The sequence below is a fragment of the Phaenicophaeus curvirostris genome, chromosome 9 (assembly GCF_032191515.1).
Source record: "Phaenicophaeus curvirostris isolate KB17595 chromosome 9, BPBGC_Pcur_1.0, whole genome shotgun sequence".
In the NCBI taxonomy this organism is placed as follows: domain Eukaryota; kingdom Metazoa; phylum Chordata; class Aves; order Cuculiformes; family Cuculidae; genus Phaenicophaeus; species Phaenicophaeus curvirostris.
In genome coordinates, this window is record NC_091400.1 from 18,453,749 (window position 1) to 18,472,558 (window position 18,810).

Here is an 18,810-nt window from a genome sequence, read left to right on the forward strand (position 1 = left end):
ATGCTGGACATGGTTCAAAATCTTACCCTTTTAGCAACAAATAGACCTCTTTCCAAGCTACCTCCTAAGCTGGAGACTGATTTCTTTCATGCAGTACGGTTTAGTCAGGCTCCCGCTTAGCTTAGTGTAGCTGCACTACATACACTGTACTGCGCACAATCAAGTAGCTCAGTTTTCAGATTCAGTATGATTTCTAAGAAAGATATTTTCGCTGCTCACCTTAGCATCAGCCACTTTGCTTAATCCCAGCTCACCAATGATCTGGGTGACTCGCTCTTCCTTCTCTTCAAGGCTGATGGAGCTGGGGAGTCGCAGGGCAGCAGAGAATTGCAGGTTCTCTCTCACTGTCATTGTGCCCATGACAACATCATCCTGAAAGCAGTACAAATGGACAGTTGGAAAGCTGTTTTCTCACCTACAACTGAGCACCAGAGTCCCTGTAGTGGCAGTTGCTGGACAAGACATTTGTGAACCACAGTGGAAACAGGACTGACAACCCTTGTTTCAAGACTTGCATTACCAAATTCAAAGTCACTCAGTAGCAGTTAAGGGGAGAATACAGCTCTCTAGGTTGCTAGCTTGCACAAAGCACCAATTTAACCTGTCTTCAAGCTCAGGAGTTCAAGTGCAGATGGTACCATTTTGTATTGCAAGTGCCTTTTTCTCATCAGCCAAGGAGAGGCAGTGCTGGTAGCTTATTTTGTAAAAAGTTAAACTTCTGCCAGCCAAGATGAAGCCAAGGGACATTGCTAGTACTCAGTGTTCAAGTTAGAGACTCTTAGAGAGTTACCCAAGTAAGCTTTGTTTCCAGTTACAAGTCACATCCTGCTGTGGTCCAGAGCATCTGCAAAGTTCAACTGCCAATAAGGGGTTTTCCCTCAGCTCAGCAGCAGCTCCTCGGAGGAATAAGACTAACTCACTGAGATGCTTCTCATTTTTTTCCATGTCTCAAGTATCTGTAACTCTCATGCACAAGACCTTAGGGCTACCCCTTTAGAAAAGCTTCACCAAGAATCAAATCTATCCATTTCACAACCATTTGAGCAGTCTACACCAACCTGGGCAACCATGAGCCACAGCTGATGTCGGTTCCATCTAGGGCTCCATGCCTCTCCATCACCCTTGCTCCAACATTGAAGCCAATTCTGCCTCCCACCATACAATGGGGAAAAGGCTGCAACACTGGGCAGGTACTGAGAAACAAGGTGTGTTTCAAATCTACTGTCCATGTGGAAGGCACAGCCCCTAAGCTGTAAGGCAGCAGATTCTTACCTGCTTTTGCATCCCTTCCACATCAGATGCAGTTGATTATCAGCACAAAGAATGGGCCAGCCAACTGTGTTTGGCACGGAAGTTCACAGAGGAAGACTGAACATGATGCTGTGCTAGCCATGTGTGACAAATTACTCGGGCTGTAGTGTTATGATAATCTGGCTTTGCTGCCAAAGCTAGTTCAGGAATTTCCTTCCACTTACTTTCCTCCCCACACTCCCTCATCTCTCACCTTAGCCTCCCGTTCTTCATCCTCAGATCCACCACTACAACTGTTGGGTCACCACAATTGAAACTAAGCTATGAATTTAAGCTATGTACCTTAATATTAAACATAACAAACCGTGGCATGACACCCTCACTTGCAAGGTATGAATGGAGAGACCACCAGCAGTTTTACAGGATAACATATGACTTGGCATGTCTATATGCTTATCTGCATAAAACTGATCCTGTAAGCCTTAAGTGTTGTTTATACTGTTTGGCTCACCTTTATTGATCTAGGGAGTCCTGCACAAGGATGGGAGGGGACAGAGACCACTTCATGTCTCACCTAATTGCCTATCATTTTAAGGTTACATTAGAGAGACAAATGTGTCAAACTGGGCCTACTTGAAAGAAGCTTTCTGGCCATTTGTGTGCATCTAGGGATCTTTGACCTGCAAGATCAAGACTTAGCATCAGTCTCATCACATGCAAGTTCTGAGAGACCCCAGCTGGCAGCTTTCAGAAAAACTGCCTATTTCACATCTGCGTGCAGTCAGAAGCCTGGATGGTTTCCAGATCTGGCTGCTCATATGGCTGCCAAGAATCCCCTTCTTCTCAGCTCCCCCAGGGCTTTGAGGGTCTATTATTGGTCCAGGCCTCCACCCACTTCCGCAGATTCAGCTGGCTTTTCCTGTCTCTGAGTGGAATGAAGCTCTATCCCAGCCGGTCAGAATCAGAGGAAGAACAGCAGGGATCTATTTACTTCCTAGAATTATTGTCTGATAGCTTAAAGGTACTTCTACCAGCCAGAACTGTTAGAGTTTTACAAGAGGTTTTGGGTATTTGTGTGTGTGTCCGTGTCTCACTTGTTTTTGTTTTAACCTTTGTTGATTCTTCAGGGCAGAGCCCAAAGAAGCCACATTAGCCCGGTGGCTTGGGCATCCATGTGGCTCTGGGAAAACAAGTATCTCTGTGCTCGACTTGATGGGAGTAATGGCCTCCCATATCCCAGAAAAATACTAATTACTGTAACATCTGAGTTATCAAATTAGACTGTAAGAATCACTGAATTTTACCTAACCCGATGGTTCATGCTTTGCTCATGTTAATATGATATGCCTTTGCAAGGGCTCCCAAGCCTCCGCTGAAGGCATTTACTCACCTGCACAACATATCCTGAGATGCACTTGAAATTTGGAGGTTGTGGAATGCCATCTATAAGCACTTCTCCAGACAGGCCTGCTGGGTCTTTTCTGGCAGCTAGAACATCTAAGAGACTTCAGACAAACACCAGGCATTAGGTTTTGCCCTAACAGCTGCTTTTACCTTTGACTGGATAAGTGCCACCAGCCAGGACTGCAATTACAGTCTGCTCACAGCATGATGCAAAACAAAGGGCCCAGAAAGGGGTTTTCTCTACTCTGGGGACGTTTGGTCTTTGTAGAGAAAGCCTGGTGTAGATACAGGATTTTCCAGCAGAAGGTGTGCCACAGCAGTATGGCAGCATACAGACCCTCAAAGTTCTCAGCAGTCAACCCCCTACAGAAATAAACTCAGTTTCCATATTAACAGCTAACCTCAAATCCACAAGAGACAAAAACACCCTGCCGAGTAGCTGCAGTCTGTTCTCCAGCCAGGGAAGCACAGAAGTAACTACTTTGATCTCCAGGAAATTAATCCAAATAAGTACAAACAAGACCAGAGTTAACATTAATTCTATAAAGTAATTTTGTTCTAACATAGCACTGGATTCTCCTCATTGCCAATGCAGAGGCCAGCCTGTCTGTTATCTAAGCAAACACTGCACTAACGAAGCACTGCTCTTGAAAACATCATGATTAGCTAGCAGTCACCTTAACGTGGAAGATCAAGGGTCACCAAAAAAAGACATATCTATATGAATTCTGGCCATATTTGCCAGTCTCAGGCATTCTCAAAAGCAGAGAGTAATAAAGAGCTCTCTTACCATGATTACAGGGGAGAGAAAATAGCATGAGCTGGAGATAGTCTGCATGATATTTCTCCAACAGAAGCATTCAAATAATTCAAGCATATGTGCAACCCCACCACCAGGCCACAGCCAAGTTCGGATGAAGATCCAGAGCATCCTACAGACTGACACTACACCACATTCCTGTCATCTGTCAAAGAGGGGTTTGGCCTAGCATCTTTGAGGAAGTCTTGCTGCAGCGACTTCACGGGGGACAAGATCACTCATGCCCCCAGAGGAGCTTGCTCTGTCTTCCCACCCCATGACAGGTCTAGGACAGAGCGTACACCTAATCTACAGTCGCCCCAATTCAGCCTGGTATCTTAACTCAGCCCACCACCAAAGGTGACTGCAGTAATATGGACCACCAATTGGAGCAGATGAGGAGTGTGACACCGCTGCAGGGCAAAGCCTGCAGCAGAGGGACACAAGGTCAAACAGCATCACCAAATTTCTCACAGGTATGCAATGTTCTGAGCCTATGGATACCTCACATTTCCCCCAACCCTCAAAGTCCCAAATCCTCTTTGCACAGCTGACTGTCCATTTGAAGAAGCAGAAGAAAGTACTCACGAAGATTTACCGCTCCCTGTTGGCCCCAGGATAGCATTCAAGCCTGGCTTCATAATGCCACTGGAAGAAGGAAAGAGTTAGTTCCAAATGGAGGACTGTTCACAAGCAGTTCGCAGTATAGGTAAGGTGTGAACAAAATGCTGTGAAAGGAAAACTTAGAGATTATTGAAATAAATTTCTCATTAAATCTGAAATCAATAAGCACTTTTCCTTTCTTGTCCCAGACTACCTGTCAGAACAGAACCAGAGCTGGACATAAAAAACAATCTACAAAAACCAAAAATTAAGTGTCTTCCCTGATGAGACGATTCTTGAAAAAAAGAAGCTCTCTGCTTTTCCTTTCCTCCCACCACGTGGCTTGAACCATAGCTAAGGGAACCCTCAGATCTGCTGGCGGAAGAGTTCACACAACTTTGGTCCTAATTTGCTCAGACCAGTAACTGAAACTGCTCCAGTTCTACCTCAGCTATTTTGCCTAAAATCAAATTAGAAAGTGTTCACATGAACTGTGGGCTGGCAGTTCTTTACCAGCACAGCTGGATCTGTAAGGTGACACTGACATCACTGATTCATAGCAGCAAATTAATTCCTACCCACTGGTGTCTTATTTAAGAAAGAACTTACTAAACGTTATGAAGAATCTTCTTTTCCACAGTTTTCTGTTTACATAGGAATCCACTGGACTGCTTAACAGAGTATTGGATATTATGGAAACTCACAACAGAGCCCCGAGGGGATCGGAGAGACTCTCGTGTTGGAAGAGAACGTTGGAAATTGCCCACTCCTTCCTTCTCCACTCCTTCCACTTCTCCAACAGAAATAATGCTGTGATCAAATGTGTCTGCCATCATGTCCTTGTTACACAGGTCAAGCTCCACTGCATGGAGATTTTTGAGGTCACTGTTGTTTTGAGTAGTTCCCATCTGCTGAGACAAAGAACACAAAAACATGCAGGGAAGGAGATATACAAGCAAAGACTTGTGTGGAAAGTGTCTTGGAAAAGCAAGTTCATGCACACCACATCAATCCTTACGTATGCCAAGTTTCCAAAAGTATGAACACCCACACTAGAAGACATCCAGTAGTCCCCAAAGGCACAGAAACCCTCAGATTTAGAACAATACACATAGCCTCTAAGAACAAGTTATGTGTGTTCTTGAAGTGATGCTCAAAGAGCTTCTAATGAGGTAAAAAACAAGCCCATCTTTGATGGTCACTGTCTTGCTCAGCACAGTGGGGACTACAAAGGCAAGACACCACCACTTACACTAAAAAGATTCAAGCTCCCCTCCTTTTGACAAAACATGCTTACCTGTCCTCACAATCCCACAAAGCCAGCAGAGAAGACCTATTAGTGAATCTGTAGAAAGAACCACAGAATAAAAATGGTTGTGCTTATGAAAATGAAGGCCAGCCACATGCATCCTGCTTGCTGGCAGAAGTTTGTTTCAGAGACACCAATGTGCTTAAAATAACAATTACACACATTGCTTATCGTGTATCAGTCACACCAGTATCAAGATACCTTACAACTACAAATAGGAAGAGAAATTTAGATTTGTTTGCCGGCACCATTTACCCTGAAGAGCAGTAGGAGTTCCTCCTCCCACAGGGAAGGATCTGGGACATGCCACAGTACAGAAAAACATGATACAAACTGGTACATCTAAGTAGAAAACTAGAAAATTAAATGTGGTGTCTGTCTGTAATCACAAAGTTAGAAAGCATTCTGGTTCAAGCAGATAAGCTGCCTCTGTAGCTCAGGATGGGAGCACCTGAAATGCAGGACACATGAATAGCAAAGGGATGGAACTGTTCTCCCTGTCCATGCATCAAAGCCTATGGGTGCAAGACTCATTGATTCACTTAGTCTCAGCAGCAGAGCTCTTTTGCGGAAAGGCTGCTCCCCTTTCTGTTACTGTAACTGGTGGACACAGAGTTTGGATCTCTTCACTCCTTTAAAAAAAAAAAAAAGTTTAAAGTCCTTGCCTTGACATTGCACCTGAAGAACTTGGAAACCCTGCAGTCCTCGAGATATGCAGCCTGTGCAAGGCCTGGCATAACTTGTACCTTGCCTTTTAGCCAGGTGCCCTCACAGGTGTAAACCTTGCTGTCTCCTTCCTTTGCAGTAAATTACAACAAGGAAGAGAGGAATTACTACATGCCCCTTCCAGAAACTAAACACAACAGGTTAGACTAACACAAGTTAGTCTAATCATTTACTTCCCTTCTAGCTGCTGGTGTGACAGTGTTTGTTGGAAAGCTAAAAATTTACTGTGATATTGTGGAAAGCCAAGGTGGTCACCAGGTTAAATAAGACAGTAAGGAGTGGGAAGTCTTGTGGAAAGGCAGATGTATCCCACCAGTCACCCTTTTCCCACCCTTTTCCTTCTTCACAGAATTGAGAAGGTGATAAACAGTAGGACCAGCAATACACCCACTGCAGAAGCAGTGGATTTCTCAGGGAGAGAGATCATCATCTTTTTAAGAAACTGGAACTACAAGAGCAGGATTTAAAGAAACAGGAATTCCCTTTCCCCTCTTCCTATCACTTAAAAGCTCAAGAAGTTGCAGCGTTATTTTTTCCCGTGCAAGTAAAATTAAAGGGGTGGGAAGAAAGAAGGGCTGTTAGCTCGGACACATCCTGAGCTCCACAGGTAATCGTCCCCGGGAAAGCCTTGCCTAAGAAGGTTTATATGCTTGGATGGTTGCACAACAGATCACGGTGGGGAAAAAAGTCAGGATGACAGTGACACCAGGGCCAAAGACCTGGTTAGACCTTTCACGGAATCACTAGGTTGGAAAAGGCACACAGGATCATCGAGTCCAACCGTTCCTATCATTCAACTTTTGAACGTTTGACTGTCCCGTAGACCTCGCATCTCTCCCAGAGAGGTTCTGCAGCTCGTTACACCACAGGCACTTTTATATGCGGAGCCACCGCCGTGCGTGGGTGCGAGGACGGGGTCAGGGTGGGAAAGCTCAGCGGCGGCGATAGGCAGGACCGGGCAGCGGTCACGGCAGCACCTCGCGAGCGCTCCCCCCGATCCCCCTCACCCTCCCGAGCCCCAGGCGGAGTCACGACCCGCCCCGCGCCGTTACCTGCGGGGCCGCGGAGGTTGCGGTGGAGGCTCTGCCGGCGGAGCTGCCGCCGCCGCGTTTTATAACCGCGTGCGGGTTACATAAACCGGGGATGCGCCCGCGCTGTCACGGGCGACGCCGCCGCTCCCCGCCCCGGGCCGCCGGCCGAGGGGGAGCAGCGGGGTCCTTCAGCTCGTCAGAAGCCGCACGGAGCGGGTCGCGGCGGTGGGAGGAGGCAGCCGCGCTCTCTCCCGCCCTCCCGCCTCCGGCGAAGGTTATCACCTTGGATGGCTTTTGATTGGAGGGGGAGAAGATTTAGGTCGGACGTTAGGACCAAATTCTTCGCGCTGAGAGTGGGGAGGCGCTCTACAGGTTGCCCGGGGAAGCTGCGGGTGCCCCGTCCCTGGAGGGGTTCAGGGCCGGGCTGGATCGGGCCCTGAGCAGGCAGGGGGTGGAACTGGATGGGCTTTGAGGTCCCTTCCTAACCCAAACCGTTCTCTGATCACACCCAGGGCGTGGTTCCAGTCCTGCTGGGTCAGAGGCAATCCCGGGAGCCCTTCTGAGGGTGACAAAGCCACACTGATCTCACACCTGCAGGGGCAGCGTGCTCCTCAGGTGTGCTGGGTCCAAGGGGGGCACAGCAGCCCGATGTGGTTACCTGTTGTCTGTCAGGCTGCCTCTCAGCGCTGCCATGTGTTCCCAGAACGTGTGAAAGCAGGAAGATCAGATTTCCTTTGGTTTGTTGTCAAGGTTTCTCCTCAGCCTCCTGCTCTCAAGCACTATTGTGTTTATAAATAAGCTTGCTCTCCCCAGACTCCTTGGTGTTGTGAATGCAGGAAAGGCCCGCTTTTATGGCTTATAAATATGATTTATATAAGTGCTGCCAAGTCACTATATTAATTGCCTCCGGCTTGACTACCCTCTGCAGTTCTCTACAGCACTCCTTTTTTTTTTAACATCTCATGCTAGATGGTTCGGCTAAGTTTAAGCTACCCAGTCAATACCAGTAATAAAAACGCAGAAGGTTCACCCATCCCCTTTCTGACACCTGCCTCCCTTCAGGCACACTGACGGACTCAATGCTGTTGATAAGCACATCTCATGCAGCTGCACTGCTCTACGGGGCTGACAGGAGTCCAGAGCAGGTGGGATCATGTGGGTTGAAATAACCTTAGAGATCTTTCAGGAGAGCAAGTCTTGCCAGAGCTACACTCAGGGATCAGGCTTGCTGAATAAGGATGTTATTTTCAGTCATTTTGTGGGTCAGAAGTGGTCTTGAGTTCACGTTCATTTGTGATTTAACTTCCTTTTTTGAGGGAAAATCTGCATATGTTGAAGATTTTTGCCCTAGTGTTTCACCAAGCATGCACATTTGTCTGTCTCCAAGCGTATTTCAAACCTGAATACCCACTAGTCCTCAATGTGCTGCAGTGACAATTCTCTTATCATGTGCCTGGGACAGTGAAAAAAAATAATAGCTTGGTAGCAGAGGTGAGCATTTTCTGAGCCATGAACTTGATGCTCCACATAGTGCCTGCACATTGGTGCAGAAGTGCTTACTGGAGGAGCACAACTGGAGGTTCAAGTTACTCTTGACAGTTAGTTTCAGTGCAGGAGGAGCTGCATGCTGATGACTACTATTGCCTTCTCTACTGAATGCATCAAGAAGCAGATCCCAATGCTCTCTGTACAAAAGCAACTCTGAGATCAATGCAGAAGATAGCAGTATCAGACATGGTGCATGAGTGACAGATATTTCCTAGCTCCTACAAAGCTCCAGGAAACCATTCTAAATTACATAACCTGTACAGATGTGTACACATGTGCTGAATCTGTTGCATCTTCAAATTTACCACCCTTGGCACAAAAAACCCATTTATTATGCCTTTTCCACCCTGACTGCTCATCATGCCAAAGTTAGTGCTGACTGGCCTCCTTTACTTGGTTAAAGAGCTGCTTGCCTTGAGGAAGCTGGCTTTTGCAAGACTTACAGATTATGTAGAAGAAATCTGAATTTGTCAAGTTTTGTTAATCATGTAGTCCATTATCTGATTTCACAGTAGCACTAAATCCTTAGTTGGTTAAAGATAAGAAAGCATCCAAGCAAATCTAAGAGTAAAGAAAATCAATATTTAACTAGTGAGCTACACTGAGATATCATGGGCTTGACTCTGACAGAAATCACAAACAGCTGAACTATGGGATCAATAGAACAACACATGGGCGTTATCTGGGTAAAGCGAGTAATCAGACCAGGATATAATATCTATACTTTAAAGTATCTGGTACTTCTAAACCACCATTGCAGTTCTTCAGTAATCGTAGAATGGTTTGAGTTGGAAAGGACCTTAAAGATCATCTAATTCTGACACCCCTGCCATGGGCAGGGACACCTCCCACTAGATCAGGCTGCCCAAGGCCCCATCCAACCTGGCCTTGAACACTTCCAGGGATGGGGCAGCCACAACTTCTCTGGGCAACCTGTCCAGTACCTCACCACCCTCATTGTGAAGAATTTCCTCCTTATTTCTGTCTAAATCTGTCCCTCTCCGATTTACAGCCATTCCCCCTCATCCTATCACTACATGCCTTTGTAATGAGAAAGTTAACTTCATACCTGTGCTCAGATAGTTACAACTCTACTTCCTGTTGTCAGTAATATTACAGAGAACCCGGGACCAGAACCTAGGTCTACCGTAAGATGATAAGAATACAGAGAGGCAGTCCTTTCCTTTACGATCTAGATAGATGAAGAGAGGAAGGTAACACAGGTAGAGGGAGAAGAAACAGTGAGGTCTGATAGGAAAGCTGGGAACAGAGGGCTTGACCAGGGATACATCTTCACATCGCTAACCAGGAAGGTAAGCTTTGGGAGCCTGCTGTGAAGAAAGGAAGTTTCCGTGCTCTCTCTAACAAAGCAGATCTAGAGAGACACCAGTTGTGACTGCCCTACATTCTTACACCTCTAGGAGAAAGCTTGGGACTGCAGACTAAGAAGCCACACCAACCTAAGCTGGGGTAGCAACACAATTTCTCCAGTACAAGATTCTTCCACACTCAGCCCACGCTCCTGTGACAGGACTCCTTCAAGCACAGTTTGCATTGCTATTTGTAAGTCAGGAGTGGGTACTCCATTCTTCTGCTTCCCTTCTGAGGGCTTCAGTGCCCACAGGAAGTTGATAGGATTAAAGTGTGTTTTATTTGTCCCAACTCAGCTCTCCAAAGGTCAGCTCCCTCCCTAGACCTGAATGTTTGACATATACAATGTTATGTAGATAGTTCATCTCCTTCCCCAGGAGCAAAGTCCAGGCTGCACCATCAGACATTCCTAAAAACTGTTTAACTTTTCTCCATTCACAAGGCCCAAACTGCTGCTGTTAGGATTTGTTGTGGGAGCTCCAAACAGATTCAGGCTTTTTGCAGCAGTAGCTGTACACCTAGAGCCACAGAGTATCCTTCCCCAAAGGGACACTGCACAACAGCAGAATGTGAGAAAGATTGACAGTATCTCTCCTCTCAGTTACCTCTCCTCTGAAATACAAGAAACTAACTCTGTCTCCTCTGTAAATTCCCCCTGTCTTTGTGCCTCCTAGGTGCCTAACAGGGCTATACGATCTTGACAGAGAACTACCATGGCACATCCTTCTGAGACAGGGCAGATCATCACGTTAGGTGAAGAAAAAACGCAAAGTACAAATGCTCAGAAATCCCAGCTGTCCCCTACTCTGATGCAGACTGCAAGAAAATCACGTTCACCAATAGGGAAGCTAAGGTGAAAAGGTGAGGAATCACCTGGTAGCAGGTGTTTTCAAAGTGAAGCCAAAGCAGTAGGCCAGACTAGATGTTTAACTTAGAGATAAAGGCAGTAACATAGATGAAGGAAAGAATAAAAAGCAGGAAGCACAGCTCACTCAGTAATGCCACAGGAAAAATCTCCACACTCCTAAGCTACTAATGCCAGAGCTCTTTGTACTCACTTTCCAGATTGCCCTCTTGGATCTCAATCTGTTTCTTTCAGTACAGCCACTGCCTGGTGTTTGTCTTGGTCAGGGCATCTCAAGTTTTTTGAGAGTTTGGAAAATGTCCTGTAAGTGGGGATTAATAGTGCATGCAAAAGGGACAGAGGTTACCCAGAGCTACCTAGGAGCCACTGAAAGGCAGGTCGGTGCCCTAGGGCAGAAGGCAGTTGGCAATAATGTGGGAGAGGCAGGGGCAGTAAAGAATCATAATACCAAAGGTGTGATAGGTCTGAATGGAGAGTAAATGAAGACCTGGGTGTGGAACACCAGGAGTGGTAGGTGTTGATGGCACTGAGCTTAGCAGTTTACCAGGACATCAGTGCACCTTTTGCAGGCTCTCAGACTGGGAGGGAAATGGCAATGAGTAAATCTTCATAGATTGGAAAGTGTGTGTTGGAAAGAACCTTTAAAAGTCACCCCGTTCAACCCCTCTACAGTGAGCAGGGACGTCTTCAACCATACCAAATTGCTCAGAGCCCCATCCAACCTGACCCTTAATGTTTCCAGGGTTGGAGCTTCTACCAGCATTCTAGGCAAACTGTTCCAGTGTTTCACCACCGTCATTGTAGAAAATTTATTCCTTATATCTAGCCTAAATCTACCCTCTTCTAATTTCAAACCATCATCCCTTGTCCTGTTGCAACAGGCCCTGCTAAAATGTTTGTCCCCATCATTCTTGTAGGCTCCCTTTAGGTACTGGAAGGCTACTGGAAGGTCTCCCCAGAGCCTTCTCTTCTCCAAGCTAAACAACCCAAACTGTCTCAGCCTGTCCTCACAGGAGAGGTGCTCCATCCCTGTGATCATTTTTGTGGCCTCCTCTGGACCTGCTCCAACAGCTACATATCTTTCCCATGCTGAAGGCTCCAGAGCTGGATGCAGTACTCCAGGTGGAGTCTCACCAGAGTGGAGGGGCAGAATCACCTCCCTTGATGTGCTGGCCACGCTGCTTTTGATACAGCCCAGGATACAGTGCAGGTTCACATAAGCCTACTTCTCAAGCATGTCCAGGTCCCTCTGAATGGCATCCCATCCCTCCAGCATGTCAATCACACCACACAGCTTGGTGTCTTCAGTCATAAATCTTATTGACTCACATTGGAGAGACAAAATAAAAAAACTGAACACTTGTCATCTCCTGAAGGGTATGAAAAGGCACACGTGAAAAAAAAAGCCATGGTCATCAGGCTGAGAACACAGGTGATGTGAGAACTCCATAACTGGCATTCCTTGTTCTGTGTCATCATGAGGACTCTTGACCACAGCATCCAGATGCAGGTCTGGGTGCCACATGCTAAATGCTATTTTGGACATATCTCATAGTGCTCACCAGTATGCAGATAAAAGAATAGAAGTGGGTGCAATTGGGTTTGTTTTAAAATAAAGTCACCACTGAGGCTATGCTGCATTTTCTTCCCGTGGTCTTGGTACCTGCATTGCCCCCCTCTGCATTGATTGCTGTCCAATTCAGCCTTCTCTCCTGCTCCACTTTCAGCAGCTCCTGAGCCACGCAGCCCTTAGCAAGGCCGCTCATCCCACACAAGAGCTAAAGACACCTGTAGCCCAGTCCTGTGGCCAGAGCACAGTCCGCAGACCACTCCGTTCCATCGAAGGGCCTCACAGATTGGTTCACCAGGTTGGACCATTCCTATAGAAAGCCTTCCTTCTCCTCCTTAGTGCAATCAGCAGGCACTCATGCAACATATTCCCTGAGGTTTTCCTTCCTCAGAGGTCTCCCAGCCCTCTCTCACAAATCCTGCCAAACCTAACAAGGCTGTTGAAATCAGAGCCGAGAAGGCCTTTATCAAAGTCTGTCCAGCATACAGAGGTTATCAAGGTGGTTCTTTCAGCACTGTGCACTTCCTCTCTACCTCTGATGCTCTTGCAAAGCCTAGACATGGACTGGATATCACAAGTCTCTTTCCACCACTATTTGCCTCTCTCGAAGGCAAAGTCCTAGTCACACATCTCAATATAATCCACTAAGTAGCTCAGAGATCAGGCCACTGCCTTTGTCTCGGTATCTACATGGTGGAGAACATGGCTGGTGGCATAGTCTCTCCTGTACAAAATCACAAAATCATTTAGGTTGGAAAAGACATTTAAAATCATTGAGTCCAACCGTAAACCTAACACTGACAAGTCCACCACTAAACTATGACCTGAAGTGCCACATCTACATACCTTTCAAATCTCTCCAAGGATCGTGACTCCACTACTTCCTTGGGCACTCAGTTCCAATGCTTGACAACTCTTTCAGTGAAGTAATATTTCCTAATATCCAGTCTAAACCTCCCCTGGTACAACCTGAGGCCATTTCCTCTCATCCCATCACTTGTTTCCTGGGAGAAGAAACCAACAATCGACTCACTACAACTTCATTTCAGATAGCTGTACAGAATAATAAGGTCTCTCCTTGGTCTCCATTTCTCCAGACTGAACAACCTCAGTTCCCTCAGCTGTTCCTTATAATACTTGTGCTTCTGACACTTTGAGGGAGAAGAGGCTGTATTCCTGAAAGGCTTCAGAAAGACTGAATCATAGAATCAAAGAATCATAGAATACTTTGGGTTGGAAGGGACCTTAAAGATCATCTAGTTCCAACCCCCCTGCCATGGGCAGGGACACCTCCCACTAGATCAGGCTGCCCAAGGCCCCATCCAACCTGGCCTTGAACACCTCCAGGGATGGGGCAACCACAGCTTCCCTGGGCAACCTGTGCCAGTGCCTCACCATTCTCATGGTGAAGAAATTCTTCCTAATGTCTAGTCTAAATCTGCCCCTCTCCAGTTTATACCCATCGCCCCTAGTCCTCTCACTACAGGCCTTTATAAACAGTCCCTCTTCAGCTTTCTGAACTTTCTGAGACTGATATCTCTCAGTACCATAACAGCTGCCTATTCTATAGGAAACTGAGAAAAAGGTCTGTTCTTCTGTTTGTCTCAGAAATCTTTGTGATTTCAAAGTTTGCTTTGCTTTGTGAACGCTAGTCATGTCTGAACAGCCTGGGTGGTTTGACATTACAGCAATGTGTGTGTGCGTGAGCATGTGTAAGGGTTTTCCTATGTCTGAGCTGGCCGTTATTATTTCTGATGCTGTTTGAATAAGATGACTTTGCAGGTGGTCACAGCCAACAGAAACAATCACTTGGCACGGCTTCTCAGCCCTTTCTCAGGCACTACAAGCCCGGCTGGCTTGAAGCTCCTGCCCTGTCCATTTCACCCAGAGGTGAGCAAGCCATCAGAGAAATGACTGATATCTTCTGGGGCTGGCAGTGGTCAGGATATAACACCATCCAGAGCTTGTTTGGGATATCCTGCACAATACATCCCTGTTATGCCAGGCACAGAGGCTCTCTTGGTAACTTACTGTGGTGTGCCTCAGCAAAGCCTGGCGTGACCTCAGGCTGGAGACCTGTCATGAAATACCCACATTGCTTTGTCAGCTGACCATTTGTGTTCCTCCTTCAGCACTCCTTGGTCAGGGCTCAGCTGTAGCTTACCACACCCCAGAAGCTGGCATCCTTCTGCCATCCACAACATGGCTGGTTGGCAATGATCTATGCCTGGCATTTGCCACCTCTGAAACTGGGCCATGAGCAAGGCTTCTTAGTCAGTTCCAAAAGCATTGAATTCTGCCACCTCTCTTCAAAACATAGTATATTCTTTTTAATGCATCCCATGGCCTCTGACCTCAGGAGAGGGGCTGGACCTGCCATCCACTGAAATTCCTCATACTTCTACAGCTCTCCCGATGCTGGGCTCCTTGCTTTCAGGTTTGGAGACCGTGAATTAGGGCTTTTGTGACCAGCAAAAGGACAGTATGGCACTTGATCTGAGTTGGTAATTAGCTAGCTTATCAGGTGATGCTGGCTTCTCCCCTCCCTTTTCGCTGGTTACTGATAAACCCTGTGAATACTGATAGTTGTCCACTGATGTTTCTCTTTATAAGTGACTCCTGCTATGATGTGTGTTTGTACAACAGGGATAGGACAACGATCCTGTCAACGATCTCCTGTACTAAAGGCTGACCAGTCAGCAGCAGCTGTAGGCTGATACTAGCGTTTATTAAAGACTTTTCACAAGATGGCAAAAAAAGAGCAAAACTCGTACCATCCCTGTTTAAAGGCTGGAGAGAGAACTGTAACGTGCCAGAGATGGACAAAGTTTGCAATAAACACACAAGTGCAACGATTTGGACACCCTGGATTTTGCTTTGGTCTTTTTGTCACAGAGAAGGTAATTTTTCTGTGTCTCCACTTCTCTCAGTAGAATGTTCCCAACCTCGTTTGAAAACGAAAGAGAGCAGTTTGTAAGTGCAAAGGGCTGCAAGTGGTGCTGACTGACACCTACTGGTAAGCTAAACACAGTTGCCAACTCCAGAAGCTGGGTTGTACTGCGTGACCAACGCTTTATACTTTTGGAGATATGAGAGAAGAGGCACCACCGGGAGCTTTTCACACTTCTGGCCATGACTGGTTGGGGCTGCCCCTTGCCAGAGACCCAAGACTGCTTTCAGACATCTATATCATGCACCTTCCTGCACACGTCAATGAATCTCTCCGTGCCTCACTTGTCCCTCCACCCGGTGGTTAGGGCAATGCTTTCTTTCCCCTTGGCTGGATTTGAGAGCACCTTAAGACAGCCTCCTCTTCAGAGCACGTGCAGCACTTACCACAGGAGGGCTCAGACCCTGGCCGCTGCAACTGCCACCACAAATAACCCTGGTAGTCATACCTCTTCAGAGCACCTCATACTTTCCCAAGCCTCCTCCTGGAGAGTTTTTTTAACCATCTCAAAGCACAGCTGCCTTCTGCAAGACAGCTCCCCAGAAAGACACGTCAGTTTGGAAGGTAAACCTCTGCAAATTGGAACAAAACACAGCCATGCACCTGCTATCAAAGAAAAATATACTTTACTTTTCCTGTGAGATAACCAATAAATAATGCCAGCTCCTGACAGAAGGCCAACAAGGTGTACAAACTCACAATTTAGTGTATTTATGTTCTTTCTCAAACAGCTTAAATGCACAATTACAGTTACACACAATCAATTGCTGGGAACAAGTAATTGCCTTGCCCTACTCGAGGATACATCATACACGTGACACCTTGACAAGAAACAGACAAGACACAGTTACCTAGAGCCATACAAGAGAAGGCATTAAAGCAGGCACAGCCATATACCAGTAACAGAACTTGCTTTACACTGAGCAGCACTGGCACCACCCAAATCACAGCACAGGCTGAAGTATCTTCCTGCCAGAAAGGGAGAATGGAGCTTGCTGACCAGGCTGTTGATGTCCCCAGGGGACCACTGCAGCTCAAGGTTCTCATCTGATCCCAGCCAGAGCTCACTCAGTGCTCCTCAAGAGGGCAGGCTGACTGTTGCCCCTCACCCCAAAGGAGAGGAAGCTGACAAGCTGTTCTCATCAGTGGGAAGAGGGGAGCCCTGGCAAGCTGGGCTTGCTGCTCCTGTGGTTGCCATACACAGACAGAGTGAGGGGCAGACATCTCTCCCAGCTGCAATGTGCCTGTGGCCACTCCAGGCTTTCCCTTTGCAGGACAAAGGTGGCTTCCTGGGATTCAGACATTAATTAACCCTGCAGCAGAAACACAACTGTTGTGCTCCTCCTGCTGCCCTAAAGAGCATCCCACATTACCTGTAACCTGGTCGCCCGAGGCTGATGGTCACTGTCCCATGGATCTGAGCCCAGCTGCCACAGCATTGTCCTCTTGCCTCACCTGCCTTCACCGACATTTACAGGGGTCCCTGTGCAGTAGGGAGCAGGTTGGTAGAGGTTGCCTCCTGGTGTGTAGTGACAGCAGGGTTCTTGTGCTGCACTGCAGCGGCTGCAGCATCTCTGCCTCAGTGGGCGAGTTACCTGTGGAGCTGGTCCTGCAGATGTTTGGCACAGCTCAGAAGGGGAACAGGAACACTGAGCAAGGCAAAGAGGGAGCTTTTCTGCCACCGTTTTGGTTGAGCAGAACAACCAAGCAACACTCTCCCTATGAGAAATCCGAGGCATTACAAAGTCAGGCCTTGCAGATAATCACTTTTACCTTCATTTTCTTGGCAAGACCAAATTTCAGGATCCTGTTGTCCTCACAGTAATTGTTGCTATGTTAAGGAGCTGAGTCTCCTTAACGTATCTCTCACTGACTCTCCCAGCACAGGATCAGCCCCCTAGAGCAGGCAGTTGTTGTTTGGATCTCTCCCAAAGTGCCAAACTCAGCTCTTCAGGATCTGTCTCCCAAGTATTCAGTATCTATGCAGTAACACAGAATCAGGATCTTACCCAATATTCCTTGTCTCTGCAAAAGGCAGACACTCCTTCAAAGACTTCAGAAGAACAGGCTATAATTCTGATTTTGCAATTAGGCCTCAATAACCATAGAGTGCTATTAAGCCAGGATCTAAAACAAGGTCTTACAAATTAATTTAAAGATGAACCTTCCTCTGTGCCTTTCAACACACTGAACACCCAATTTATCAACCACAAGGGGCTGTGTGCACTCTTCAAGCCCACTAGAGAGCAAGTGGCTCCTCTGTTCAATTACAACTTAGAATATGGATTTTCTGTTTAATTAAAATTTGGATGAAAAAGGCTTATATCAGTAGGTTCTCTTCATCTGAGTAACACAGCAGCTTCAATGCTGAAGGTAAGAGGAGATAAGCAACATCACTCCTCAGCTGGAAAAGCTGATGGTAAGGAGCTCTTGCTCAATTCTGAATTCAGTGGAACTGGGAGTCAAGAACCATAGCAATACCTCATAGGTAAGTCTTATGCCCAACAGCAGGAACAACTGATAGGAACTGAGCTGTGAGATCCTCGCAGGCTCTTGGCTGAAATCTAATCTCCCTGTGGGCTGGGTGACAAGGTCTCACAGCTCCTGCTAGGCTCTGGCAGTGAACAACCCTCTGCTTCACTTTACCAACAATATATTCTGGCTGTGACAGCCCTGGAGCCTGGGACATCTGGGGATAGGACTGATACTGAGGTCCTTCAGACATTCCCAGGGAAGCTTTCCCCCAGAGCATAGTGACACATCCATCTTGCAAAAGGGGCAATGTAAAATGCCACCGCACAATGTCCCCACTAAACCTATCCTTGCACTGTATAGCACACTAAACAGTGCAGCATTAATATGAGTTGTTAGCAGTGGTCTGGGACAACTCACATTTCCATTGGCTTTAAGCCTACAGAGTCTATTTGAGGTTAACTATTGTAGAATACCACCAACTAAAATATTTGGATTACATTTACAGTGGTTCTGTAATAGCCAAAATAGTCTGCACCAACTACAAGCAAAGAGAAGCCTCAGCAAAGTGAAAAATGCCTGGAAAAGAAGCATTTTGCATGTGATTGCAAAAACTAACATTCACCGCATTTCCACAATATTCCTAAACTGAAACAGCGTCAGCAACCACAAGTGCAAACAAAATTGTTTCCTTGACAAAAATGAGAAGTGTCGCAATTTTACACACATGGTATTGGTTTGTGACATATTATACCTTGATGTGCAGTTTAAGGAGTGTGAAAATAGGCAACATAAAGAGACTTCTTAGTGTCTACAGCTGTGTTAGAAACCATGTACCCAGAGGGCTATTCACTAACACTCAGATCTCAGGCTCTACCACTAACAACTGCTTCTCTGTTCATGATATTTCA

The 18,810-nt window shown here is 46.6% G+C and overlaps 1 protein-coding gene across 2 annotated transcripts in view; it reads right to left on the bottom strand.

The window, feature by feature from the left end:
* Nucleotides 1-18,810, bottom strand: part of LOC138724321 (broad substrate specificity ATP-binding cassette transporter ABCG2-like) — a 434,882-nt gene that overhangs the window by 11,113 nt on the left and 404,959 nt on the right. Inside the window, exons 2-5 of one of the 2 annotated variants that reach the window (XM_069864276.1) lie at nucleotides 4,667-4,969; nucleotides 4,043-4,102; nucleotides 2,642-2,756; nucleotides 220-372 (exon numbers count right to left, since the gene is read on the bottom strand). In XM_069864276.1, coding sequence (XP_069720377.1) covers nucleotides 220-372; nucleotides 2,642-2,756; nucleotides 4,043-4,102; nucleotides 4,667-4,965 — 627 coding nt within the window. In that variant the 5' untranslated portion in view covers nucleotides 4,966-4,969. Of the gene's footprint in view, nucleotides 1-219; nucleotides 373-2,641; nucleotides 2,757-4,042; nucleotides 4,103-4,666; nucleotides 5,873-18,810 lie in introns of those variants that run through there. The other variant, XM_069864275.1, reaches the window with a different exon arrangement.